This window comes from Grus americana, chromosome 2 (genome assembly GCF_028858705.1).
Source record: "Grus americana isolate bGruAme1 chromosome 2, bGruAme1.mat, whole genome shotgun sequence".
Classification (NCBI taxonomy): Eukaryota; Metazoa; Chordata; class Aves; order Gruiformes; family Gruidae; genus Grus; species Grus americana.
In genome coordinates, this window is record NC_072853.1 from 67,266,992 (window position 1) to 67,280,216 (window position 13,225).

Genomic DNA, 13,225 nt, shown 5'->3' on the forward strand with positions numbered 1-13,225 from the left:
TACATTTTTATCCTCTGAGTGGTTAAAATCCTTCCTTTGCGTTTGATGGTTCCTGCGGACTGAAGTGTTACAAGAGTTGGCCTTGGAGATTATATTCAGTTCTGTCCTCTTGATAGTCTGCAATAGACTTCACCCTTACTACTACTTTTTTTTGTTAAAATGTGTGCTGCCTTCCTGGAAACATACATTCTTTTGGAGAATTTTCACTAGATACTATTTCACTGTAAAATTCTTCATTTGGGGGTCTAAGCTTTTGTGACTATTGTATTTTGTTCAGCCCATTGCTTCCCAATTGGACCATTTCCTGAGAAGCTAGTTCTGCAGCAAACTTGTATCATACCATTTGCATCTCAAGACTATCAATAATAACAATAACAATATTTAGCAGAGGACTGAAAATATTTTATATCATCTCATGGAAAAAAACCAGAGAATATATTCTCCTTTCTTGGTGTACATTTATTACAGTGGGATCGTTCTCTTTTTGTTGCAACATGGACTCCCTCTACTGGAAAATCCTATATTTGCACATTGAGACCATACCCAAGGAAAAGGTTCTTAATAGCGAGCTTAGTAAGAAAAAGCCTTCTAAAACTCTTACTAGCTCTCCAGGTTTTCATACTCGGTTTCTTATTGACATGTCTACTTCTTGTTTGGAGGCGGGGGGGGTGGGGGGTTGTAGCACTGATCCTGCCTGGTTGGGAATCAGCACATTAGTGAATTCCAGACAAATCCTGAAGATTCGGACCTCACGTTCTGAAAACTGCTGCATTGGGCATGGAAATGCTCAGGCAACTTTCTCTGCTAGAGCTCTTCGCTAATGTTGAGTACTTCAGCTGGAGGTCATGGAAAATGAATACTAACCATCTTAGAAAATGAAAGACAACATGAATTAAGTTAGACATGTAAAACAAACCTATGCCCAATATAAACATCTGTGACTATTCTGGACAATTAATTCAGGCATTTTATTTCCTCTCAGCTAACTCTGCATTCTCAAAACAAAAGACTCCCATGGTTCTCCCTCAAATCACTTTGATCAGAAAGTTTTTACGTGTCCAAATAATTCCTTTTTAGCAAAATACATCTCATTTAAGTTACTCTTTGCATTTTATCTCTAGATTTTTCTGCACACAAATATTATTTAGATATATTTTAAGGGAAGAACAAAGGTCTAAGGTAGTTACCATACTGTACTACAATATTTAAGGTCTTTGTGAACTGTGTGCCTGAAATGACAGAGTAAATGCATGTCAGAATTTAAATGAAACAGTGCCACAGAAAGGTAGCTGTGCACACACACTGACGCCCAGATGAATGCACACTCTTTTTTCTTCTCTCAGTCAAATACAAAGGTTATATGGACAACAGCGTGAGAGTCCATATTAAGTTAAGGACAAAGTATTGCTTGTAATGTATGTTGAACCACTCCATTTGTATCCCAGAAAACGTCCATTTAGAAACCTCTGATTGACTGATTTTTTTCTACTGTTATTGAAAGGGAGGAAGATGAACAACTGAAGATACCAAGCAGTTTTGCGAGTTTGAAAGGAAACCTGGATGGACTTTCCTATAACAGTGCCATTGAAACTCTGGGCCAGTGGAAGCATCTTAACTGGACAGCAGTAAAAAATGAACAAGAAAATGTAAAAGTGAAGTTTGAGCCTCATACAAACGGTGAGTGTTTTATGCAAGAGGAACCTCTCAGTTCTAACACATCAGTTTTAGGCGTTCAAAACAACTGCACCACAAACAGTAGCTGGACTTTAAGAAACTCAAGTCCTTGTTCTATGAGCCAGCGAATGAACACATGTTCAAACAGGAGAGCTGGATCATTCTACAACAGAGACCAAAGTTTCTTAAATTTAGCATCAACTTGCCCTTCCCACTGGGGAAGTGCAGAAAGCTGCCAGCCTTACTCAGGCGTACAACAGCGTTGTTCAGAGAACTATGCGATGGACCATCTGAAACTGCAGAGACCGTTAATATCCTCAGAGTCTCTCTATGACACAGCCTTTCCCTTGGAGATGCCTATCAAAACAGAATATGATTCTGATTCCGAAAACATTGCCGATAACTACCTGACGTCGCAAAACCGAGCCTGGCTGGATGAGAACGGCTCGGTGAGAAAGCAGGTGTTTAGCTACCCCAACAGAGTGCACCTCAAAACAGAACCGGACCTCTGTGAGCCAGCCTCACCTTGTCAGAAGCCAAGGCACTGCCTTTACACGCCACATAATTGGCAATGCATCGTAGCAAATCATCCCAACAACCTAAACCTGAACAGATCTTGCAAGGGTTCACGTAGCAAGGAGGTGGCCCCGTTTTGCCCTCAGAACGCCTCTGGGTGTGTGGAAAGCATGCCTGATATGCCACACACGGCATGCTACGGCCACTTCTACAGCCCCAGCCCAGGGGAGGAGAAAGAGCAGAATAACGAGGTTTTTAAAATGCCGTGTGAATTTAAAAGCCCCTGCTTGGTTCAAGCAATCAAGCGTGAGCCTCTGGATTCTCCACCGTTGTCCAACAGTGGACAGAACAGAATACAAGTGAGCTTCCCTGAAAATACACTAGCAGGTCCTGTGCCTCATAAAACCACTGAATGTACATTTTTACAATAGATTTTATAACCTTTGGAATATTTATAATGTTAAAAGCAAGAAGTTGTAGATTCTCTTCTAGTTGGGTTAAATGAGTTACTAAAATTAAAAGCCAGTGGAAAGATTTTGAGCGTGTGTGTGCACACCTGTGTGTGAGAAAAAACACAGACACAAACACACACACCCTTCACCCCCACTGCGCTTCCCTTAATGATCATTGGAAAGAAAGATAGAAAGATAAAACCTCAGGCACAGAAAAATAACCATTACTCACTGCACAGGTATACCTGCTAGTTTGTCTTTATCATCTTTCCTCTCTTGTCTACAGTTCGTTACCAAGGTCTAGGTATTTCTCTTTCCTGCCTTTGTTGTGTTTGTTTTTCTCAAGCTGATCTGATGCCTCCGAGCAGAGAAAATGTTTATGGTCTCCAGTGTGGCCAGTTTACCTTAGGAGTTTTTGCATTTTTATTTTTTCCTACTCTGATAAGCATCAGCTATTTCTTTATCTCAACATTAAATTGATAGGAACAGGCAAGGACTTTCCAACACATCTTCTTAATTTAAGAGGACAGCATTAATTAAAACAAATGACTTGCATAAAATACATTAGAAATTATTTCACTTCAAACTGAAGTTCTTCCCTTGTTTCCATGATAATACTAATGTTTTAGTACCTATATTTTTCCATTTTAAAGCCATCAGCCTTTCATGTTGCTGTTTGAAAGACTGAATGATGGGATGTTATCCACATCTAGAAATGAATTACAAAGTGCTGTTCAGCGTACATGAGAAGAAAATATTTCTCCAATTATTTTCCTTGCTGTTACTTGTATGGAAATGCACTTTTTTATTTGACAGTATCTCTTTGACTGATGTTAGACATTGTCACCTGACATCAAAACCAAATGCCACACTAATATTAGATATGTTATTTTCAAAAGCATCCTAGTTTCATTCCCTAAAGAAAATCTTAATCTCACCGAGAGCTAATTGGAGGATGTATACCTTTCAAAAGCACTTTGGTGCACTTTGGTGCTTCTGAAAACAGATCTGTATGCTTTCCTTTGAACCCAGGCAGTAATGTTTTTCCACACACACACAAAAAAATCTACAACTTTTATTTTGGTTTTTGTTGTTGTAGTTTGACTCCTGCACTAACTGTTGTTTAAAAATTGCACTATTTCAACTTTATATCAACTTCACCTATATAAAAAACACATCATTTAAAAAAAGCTTAGATGTATATGTGCTTTTGAAAGAAGCCCTATAATGAATATTTTCTTTTTCAAAATGTTATAAATAATTATAATGTCTTAATTTCTATATCTACTAGTCACTAAAGGCATGGCTTGACATGCCAGAAAAGTGGCATAAACTTATCCCAAATGCTATTAAAAATGTGGGATAAATGTAGTTTTCAGGTAGGGGAATGGTTCTGCACCTGGGAGGCTGCTTTTCTCCAAGACTGTCTGTCTTTGATGGAAATTACTGCCTGTATGTTAGAGTTGGCAGATGTAAAGATACACATTCTCTGCATGTCGGTGAAGTGCTTGTGAACTATGGTTTGATCTGAAATGCTGCACTTCACGCTGAAATGGTTGAGATAACACACGTACCTTTTGACGACTGTCCTGCAGAAGGCAGTATTCCCAGCAGAAAGGCAAGAGTGGACAGTAAAGAAGTGCAATAATGTCTTACTGTAGCTCAAGTTAAATCTGCCCTAGACCAGTTGACCATACCCAAGCCAGGAGAACATCTCTCTTTTTTTGTGTCTGAGGTAAATCAGCTCCCTGTTGGCTATGTGCTGCCTCTTATTTGAGGCAGTCTTGATATCCTTGGCAAGTGCAATGCAACATCAGACCCCTCTCAGAGATGAGACCGTAATGGTGGAATTTACATCCCTCTCTGGTACACCACTTTTCATGTCACACAAATTTAATCCCAATCGCAAAAATACTGCTGGGCAAGCAAACTGCGTACTCATGTAGAGTAAGACTGTCGGATATCAGTGGCACTGCACAACTCTGCCTTGTTGATTCACCATCCACAAAAATAAGAGCAGCAGTTCCTTTTAGACTCTCCCAGAACAGGTCTCATAGGCCATTGCTTGGTGTGCAGCAGTAGCACTGCTTACGTCCTGGTGCCAAACGCTCTGCTGTGGCAATGCAGCCGCTGGTAAGGTTGTGCTGTGAACCCTGTAATATTCTCCAGTTCAGCTCTTTGTGCAGCTGCCTGGCAGAAATGGGATAGTGTGGAGATAGGGTAATGTGGGAATAGATGGTGAGGGGCAAGCGGAGAACACGCCACCATGACTGCTGAAAAGCTGCTCATTTAATTCCACGCTTAGACTCACTGTCACACCCCTCTGAATGAGAGTACCTGGGCCTGGTTTCAGACTACCTTGCACCTTCTCTCGTCATTTACATTGATGCAACATGACTGTAAAACACTGTTATCCTCATCTGGACATGCTGGTGCCATTTTGCATGGATGCAAGTGGTTACACCAGGTGCAACTCTGCAGAGGACTGTGCCATGGAATGCCTTGCCTGTGCTTAGAAATATTTCCTGGCATGACTACAGTGGGAGAACTATATCAGCCAGATTTCTCTCTTCAGTGTGGAAGTAATTTATATGAACAACAAAAGTTCTCTATAGATCTCTCCATTACAGAATAAAGGCTATTTTGTTGACATAACTATCTACTCTAAGGCTTTCTTGGTTTATTTCAGTTGGGATAATTTTTTTCATGTTCCCAACAAGCCCAGTCACATTTTATGCATCTTAATTGATATTACAGATGTAAATGAAGCTTCTGCATTTAAGAGAATCTAATCTGATGTAAGAATGTAATGGCCTTCTAGGAGGATGGATGAAGGTGTGACTCAAAAGTGAGACATCACCTTCGGACTCCCTTCTGTGTAAATGTAGTCAAGTTTGCTTCCTTATTATTCCATATTGTTCCATTGAACCCAAGACAAACATACTTAGCCTGTGCATCATGTTTGAATTTGGCCCACTTAATTTGTGGCTGAGTTGTTACTCCAGATCTCACATAAAAAAATGTGGTATCAGTGGAATTCTTTCTAGTCTTATCACACACCTGCAGCAATCTCCTAAGAATTGTGCTTATACAGAGATCAGCAGCTTACCCTCTTTTTGGACAATCCCTAACCACTGTTGATAGTAAACAAAGACTAGTTCCTTCTAGGTACTTGGTATATCACCATTCGAAAAGAACAGAGGAAACAAGCTCTAGAAAATAATTTCTTGCAATCTGCTTTTAAGGCACAGATACTCCTTCATCTCCTCTGTACGACATGTGCCCTGGGTTGAGTCTGGACTTAAATCTGACATTGCATTGTACCCTGTTAAATTGTCACTGATTTAATCTTATAAAACCTTTTTGTATGCAGACATTAATGATCCCCTGACACTGATCAGTAAATAGCATGAAAGACAGAGCAGTTGTTTTAAATGGTTACATTTTCTTAGTGGTTGTTATTGCTTTGGTATTATTTTAAAAACTAGCACTGAGAACTAGGCTTTAAGATGTTTTCAATCACTGGTGTTTATCTGTTATTCTTAATGAGCTGGTATTTGTATGCCTCAGGTGCAGCCCTAAAGTCTGTTTCAGGAGCCTCCTAATGCATTTATTGTAACAACAATTACAAAATTCTTCTTGTAGAAGAAATGCATAGTGAAATGCTTGCCTGATATGAATTTGGAGCACTCAAGCTGAAAGAAATGCCTTTCTTTTTCCAGTATGTGCCTCTAACACCTGACTGATGATAGCATTCAAACTTCTTCAGCCATAAACTCTCCAGAGGCTGAGACAGAATGAACTCATGAATTCTGGTGTTTGGGGAGGGTATTTTTGGTATGGAAGGTGAGCAGTTCTAAAGTGCTGAGAATGTACCTCCCTCTGAGATGTTACGTGGTGCACAGACAGCACAGACTGTTATCAATGCTAAAGCTGCTGATGAAGGTCTTGTCTTTACTGAGAACGTGGCCTAATTTTAGCTATCAGCGGACAGCTGCTGAGCACCATACAAATGCAAGTCCAACTGAAGTGCACCATTGTAAGCCACTATTTTTGCTGAAAACCAACTTGATTTGAACTAGGGGTAAACTTGTGCAGCAAAATTTTTCCTGACGCTTCTAATGTTTGTTGGGATGCAGTTACACCAGTGGCTGAAACCGGGGCAGACCTCCACTGTAGATAACACTATCAATAATTTATATTCACTTTAGACTCTTTGGATAGCAATGTTTTGAAAATCTGAAGTGAGGGCAGCAGTGTGCAAAGGGTGAGCTGGTTTCAGCTGGTCCTCAGTTTCGAGAAGTAACAAGTGAAATGAACCATCAGGAACGGTACCTAAATTCTCTGTAGGAAAGATTGACTTCCTACTCCTTGATTGTAATACGGTAATGTGAAGCATATCTCTATGTTTTAATCACCCTTCATTAGAACACAGTGATGTATTCTGAAAATTCTGAGACTTGAGTCTCCTCTGGATGGCATAGGGAGGTCTGACATTTGCACATCAGCCCGTTCAGTAAGACTTTAGGTGCTGATCCTTTTATATGGTATTGAGAACGACATGGCATGTGCAATTCTTCTGGAAATTCCTAGTGCTTAAAATACTTTAGTGGGAGGCAATAAGCCTGAGGCAAAGCATATTCTGTGGGATATGATCAGCTTCTGCTGCCTAGAAGTCTTTTTTAACTCTATGTGTTGAAGCCATATTGGAACTTAAATAGGACAGCCTTACCCACTGTAGTTATTTCAGAAAAGCCATTAATTTGTCTTAACGATGTATATTATGTCTTAACTGAAACAGTTAAAATACATAATTTCCCCTACCTATGAATACATACATTGCCTTAGGTAATGGAAAAAAAAGTTAACGTACTCATTTTCTTTCATCAGAGTGTCATGTCACTAAAAAAACCCAACCTCAGAATGATGGAGCCGTTGTTCTGTTTTTGTCTATTCTTTCTGCTCTCTTCCTCTCTCTACTGTCTTAGCATAAACATTCAAAATGTAAAGACTTTTCTGATTATATTGAGACAAAACCCCTAAACCAGATTGTAGAAAATTTCTCGCTAGAAAAGTTTCTTTCCCTGAAGTTTCTTCCTCTCCTTTAAATCTTGCAAAGTCCAGTGTGAAATCACGTGTCGCAACTGAAGCAGGCTTCTGTAACGTGCGTAGTGAGCAAAGAGATTCTGCATGTGGCCATGCTCAGGTTGTAGTCACAAGGTTTTTATCTGGCTGGAGAGAATTCATACAAGAGGGCTGCCGGTAGCTTATGTTCATAGACACTACCACCCTGACAAACATACCTTTGTGGTGTTTAACTACACGTGGCATATATTCTTGTCATTATAAATACATTTCCCTATCATGCTGTCAGAAATGCTTCTGAACAAAATTGTCAGTGACAGGCTTAAAAATATACTAAAACCACAAAGTACTTTTTTTTAAAAAAAAAAAAAAAAGGGAGATCCAAGCACTTGCCTGTGCTTAGACAAAGACTTTCTTTGGGTGGAGGTTTGGAGGGAAAGTAATAAAAGATTGTTGAAACAAATTTTGGGGAGAAAAAAGATCACCATGATTGATATATTGCTGTCAAGGTGCAATTATTCTGTGACTACAGCATTAATTCTCCACCCACTCCTAATAACTCTGTGCTCTGAAGTGATGTTCTTATTTTTTCTGTAGAACTGAATTTGTAACTTTTCAGGCTGAAAAGAATTTCTTGACAACAAGGATTGAGGTAATTCAATGCTAAATTGTATTTCCCAGTCAGACTGAAAACATCATTCTAGGAGGCATGAAGTGCTCCTGCTCCTTTCCTCGGGTTAGTCTTCAAAACCCTGGCAAATTCAGTGCCTGCATTAACTCTCTTGCTGCTGGTTATTGTAGCTCAGTCTTGCAGCTGGTGCTCTAACTGTGCAGTCTGAAGTTTCTCAGGATTTCCTGGATGAACAGAGCTCCAGGGACAGCTGTACAACAGCCAAAACTTCCAGTTTCGCATTTGTATTGGTAGAATTATGGTATTCCAATGACTAATACAAAAACGTGGCAGAAGGTAATGGAAAGAACATCAGCTGCCTAGCTAGTCTCAGTAATTGTATTTAATTAATTAAAAGGCTGTGTTAAATCAGGTGACATTCTGGTCTAGAGCTCCACCTTTTGCACAGGAGGGTGTCATAGGAATTACACCACTGTTCTGCCTCTTCTTAGGTCACGCCTTGGTCTCTCCCCTCCTTATCCCACTACTCTCCCTTCTGAACCTCTTTTTTTTTCTTTTTTCTTTTTTTCTTTTTTTCTTTTTTTTCTTTTTTTTTCTTTTTTTTTTTTAACTTTTGGACCATGTGTATCCTCTAAATGTGTTCATTTAAAATGTGAGCTAAGGAGATGCAAGCATCAACTGTTGTGTGGGTTTTTTTACATTTTGTCTGTCTAAGAAAGAACTTCAAAAAGGCAAAAGTTACTTCAATTCTCAGTAACAGTATTCAGTTTTCTTTCTACTTGTATCATAGCCAAAAAGATTCCTCCTCTACATGGTCAATAAACTTTTCTCTTCTGAAAGGGTCCTTCCTCACACCCCTTCCCCCCTACACAGCTTCTTAACAAAACCGAACCCCACTTTCTTCTTTAAAGGCAGTTGTGTCCATCAAAAAAAATTTTTTCTTTTTCTTCCTCTAGCTTTTCTACCTTTTTGATTTTATAGGATGGTACATTGTGGCCTCCACCCTTTCTGTTTTCTGCATCTGTAGCTTTATTTCCACTTTAGGCATACTTCAAAAGTTTTGCCAAAAGAACAATGTTGGGTAGAAGTGCAATCCCCCATTTGCCCCCTGCCCTGCTTAACAAAACAGAGGTACTCCCTAATGAGAACTGTACTCCTGAAACAGAAAGTCCCTTTGCTGGTGAAACATTATGCTCTCTTCAGGAGGCTGTACTGCCAAGAAACTCTGAGCTACCACCAGCAGTTTAGTTCTGCAAGTATATATACTGCCAAATCCTCTTGTGTTTGGACCTGGTCTCTCTTTCAAAGAATCAAGGAACTAATTTTCTCCTTTTTTGCTTCTCTCATTTTTTTCTACATGTGCTTATTCTTTCACTGTGCAATTGCACTTTTTATATGTATGGGAGCATTACACAACATGTACAGTGCAGGGTTTTCAATTAGTCTATTTTAGGTTTTGAGATTAGAACCACAAAGAATTACTAAGTGTTTTAATGTGACTCTATGTAAAGGCCTCTGACTGTTACAGAAATGCCCATGAAAAATACCAGTACAAATAATATCGTTCATCTTGAAAGGGGGTATAATCTGCCATCAAATTCCTCTAATAATCCTGTATTACAAGTGCCATTCCTGCTCCTCCTGAAGAAACGCAGTGGAGGACAAGATTAAAGAATAGGTGCACGGAGATCTACCAACCCTTTTGGCCTAACTGGTATTGCGTGATTCCCCAAATTAAGGGCACATTTCTGGAGAGACCGCCACAACCACCTGAGCATTATTTGCAAATGTACCGGTTTGTTCGTGTAACGTGTGCATTCAGGCACGCAATTTGGGCACACGTCCTGGCTATTGTGACAGCTGAAGCGTTTAGGCAGGCCATTGGTGGGCAGGCATGGCTCCAGCCCCGACGGCCGTCTCGGGGAAGTCAACCCCGAGACTCCTGCGCAAGCAAAACGAGTTAATGAAATTCCCTCGGGTAACCTGTAACCTAACCAGTATCGACTATGCTGCTTCGTATACAACTATCATAGATGTCAAGATATATCACTAGTGGGCTAATTAAAAACAGGCAGTAAAACGTGGATTTGATATTTTGGAATTTTGTTAAAACTGGTGCACTTTTCTGTTTTGTTTTGGTTTTTGGTTTTTTTTTGTACTGTTTTCTCAGTTTGCTTTTAGAAGGAACTTTCAAGTGTATTTCTTAAATTATATTTTACATTTATTACCAGTTGGAAGTGTAAAGTTAAGACATTTTAAAATAAATATTTGCATTTAAATTAAACCCGTTGCCGAGTGTGTTTCCTGCCCCTTTTCCAAGGCCCGGAGGTTGCACACCCCGCTGTGGCACGGGCCGGGGGGGACGCGGCCGTTACTTTCCGTTATGCCGCTTGCGGCGGCCTCGTGCGGTCCGGCAGGGGTCGCTAGGAAGCCGCTGGGGAGGGCGGGGCTGCCGTCCCGAGAGGGAGAGGAGGGCTCAGATCCCAGCCGCGCGAGGCGGCGCCGCGTCCCCATTGGTTGAGGCGGGAGACTTCTTGCCTATTGGCTACTTTCCGTATTGGCGGGGGCGTGGCGTTGGGGGCCGTCGCTGGTTTGGGTGCCTGGTGTCTCCTCGGAGTTGTGGAACAGCGGAAGTGACGAGTGGGGGAGGGGGGCTCGAGCTCCCGGATGCCGTTGGGCGCGCGAGCTCTGCGGGGTTAGCTGTCGTTGCCGGCTCGCCTGAGGACGCGCCGGCAGGGCGGCGGAGGTGGCGCCGGGCCTGGCTGCCCCGCCGGAGCAGGCGCCGGGGAGCAGCGGGTGAGAGCGGCGCTGAGGTACCGCCGTCTCTTCAGCGGCTCGCGGGGGAGGCGGGAGCAGCGGGGGTGTGCGCGGCCGGAGAGCGGTGCTCCCTGGGGGCCGGCTTCTCTGTGAAACCTCTCCAGATAGACGAACGGGGAGGGTACCTTTACCGGAAGGCTTAAGGCTGTAAAGGTGTCTTAATGATAAAAGACGTGGTTTCATCTAGAAATGCGTTGAAACAAAATAATCAACTTAATCTGACTAACGCTTCCCTCCTGCCCCCAATTGTTTGCTGAAAAGTACCAAATAAACAAGAGTTGGATTTTTTTTTCTCATTGTGTGCAGTGAACCAGTTTTGCAGGATGAGCACTGTAGCTGAAGAAGTTAAGCCAGAAGATGGCAAACCGGAATCTGAAAAAAAAATATTTTATTGTGAAGTGAGTGTGTTTCTTAATGGCTTTTCAGACTATATGCTAAAATGTAGGCCTAAGGTATTAAAGGCTGTGCTCTCAGAAATGCAGAGCTAACCTAGATGTCGTGTGGCAGGCTTGTAAGTGAGGGAAGCTGTTAATGTGGAGAATAATGTGGTCAGTCCCTGGAAAAACTACTTATCTTAGGATTTGGTGAATTCAGTTTGTTCTTGAGCAGTCACTGGTGCAATAGAATGGTTCTTAATTCTAGTCTTTAAAGTATCTGTTAGGTATTTCTCATAGGTGACTATAAAGGCTCATTTATCTTTAAAGGCTACAACTCTGGGTCAGAATGTGTTAAATTTGTCTATTGTGTATTGTTTTAGCAGTCAGGCTTTTTTCTGGTACATTAAACTTCTGGGACAGTATGTCAAGAGAATAGACAATATTAGCTAAAAAAAAGCTATGACTAATATATGTTAAAGATAGTAAGAAATTGTAGATCTGTATTGTCTTCTATTAATTACTGTAATGGAATATGTGTGTCTTTTGATCTTAATAAAATACAGATGTCTTCCTCCATTGTTTTTCTAATCCCTTTGATGTAACAATGAATGGAGTTGCAGTTATTCTAGGGCATAACCTTGCCTCTGTTCCTGTCTAGTCACTGCATGATCATCCCTTTTTGTTGGCTTTCCAGCCTGGAGAAGTTTAGAAAACTAAGAATCCAGAAAGTGGGGGTATGGGGGAGGGTCTTAAAAGATTTGTGCCACCTGGTATATTTAAACATGTGTTTTAAGTATCATTTGAACAGGTTGACACACTATTTCTGGTCACTTTAGTGGTATGCTTCTCTCCTAAATGTCATGCAAATTGTGCTGTTTAAGCCAAAGAAGACCCTGAGAGTTATGCTGTAGAAACAGATGTATTTCCAGTTCTTATAACTCACCAACTACAGAATATCCATAGCATAACTGAAGATGTGCTTTCAATTTATCTTTTTAGGTTTGTAGAGTTCCATGTATGAGTTCTATAAGTCTTCAGTCACACTATCGTGGTGCAAAGCATAGAAAGGTAACACTTTTCCATATTAAGTGTATATGCAAATGTAATCATAAATCTGGGATTCTTGTAGAGTTCAGTAGCTGATTTCACATGGCTTCAAGTGCTTATCTAACTTACTGATAGATATGTAACAGTAATTTGCTTGAAAAATCTCACAGCTGTTTTGTACATCATGTAACTTGAAACATCAACTGTACCTAACGGTAAACATTCGTTAATTGTGAAACTAAGATTTGAATTACATGGAAGTCATAGATGGTGAAAGAATGCAAACTTCTGTTTTCGATACAGTTGGTAAAAGTACTGCTCTATTTTCCAAGTCTATGTAACTCACCTGTACTTTGAATAAAACTAGCTTACTTGTTACTTTGATAGTTAACATCAATTCAGATTTCCTGTAGGAGTTACATAGGCTTAACTACCAAGTCCTATGGTTCTGTTTGTTTGAAGCATCCCAATAGCAACTTCGTGGTTTACCGCCTTTGCTTGTTTTGTGCTTAAATTATTAGACAGTGTTCTGTGAGGACGTATTTGGAGATGAGGCTTTTGTAAATGTTGTTTGACTGAACTTTTGACTGTTGATTGGCTGATTATCTTTTGTTTAAAATTCCCCA

The 13,225-nt window shown here is 40.6% G+C and overlaps 2 protein-coding genes across 2 annotated transcripts in view; both read left to right on the plus strand.

Annotated features, from left to right (window-relative positions):
• AHRR (aryl hydrocarbon receptor repressor) overlaps nucleotides 1–2,982 on the plus strand; it is an 86,527-nt gene extending 83,545 nt beyond the window's left edge. The window contains exon 11 of the mRNA XM_054816746.1: nucleotides 1,502–2,982. Within this exon, the coding sequence (XP_054672721.1) occupies nucleotides 1,502–2,621 (1,120 nt within the window). The 3' untranslated portion in view covers nucleotides 2,622–2,982. The remainder of the gene's footprint in view (nucleotides 1–1,501) is intronic.
• Nucleotides 2,983–10,992: 8,010 nt separating this feature from the next.
• Nucleotides 10,993–13,225, plus strand: part of LOC129202155 (uncharacterized) — a 32,857-nt gene continuing 30,624 nt past the window's right edge. The window contains exons 1-3 of the mRNA XM_054814352.1: nucleotides 10,993–11,154; nucleotides 11,482–11,573; nucleotides 12,552–12,620. Coding sequence (XP_054670327.1) covers nucleotides 11,499–11,573; nucleotides 12,552–12,620 — 144 coding nt within the window. The 5' untranslated portion in view covers nucleotides 10,993–11,154; nucleotides 11,482–11,498. The remainder of the gene's footprint in view (nucleotides 11,155–11,481; nucleotides 11,574–12,551; nucleotides 12,621–13,225) is intronic.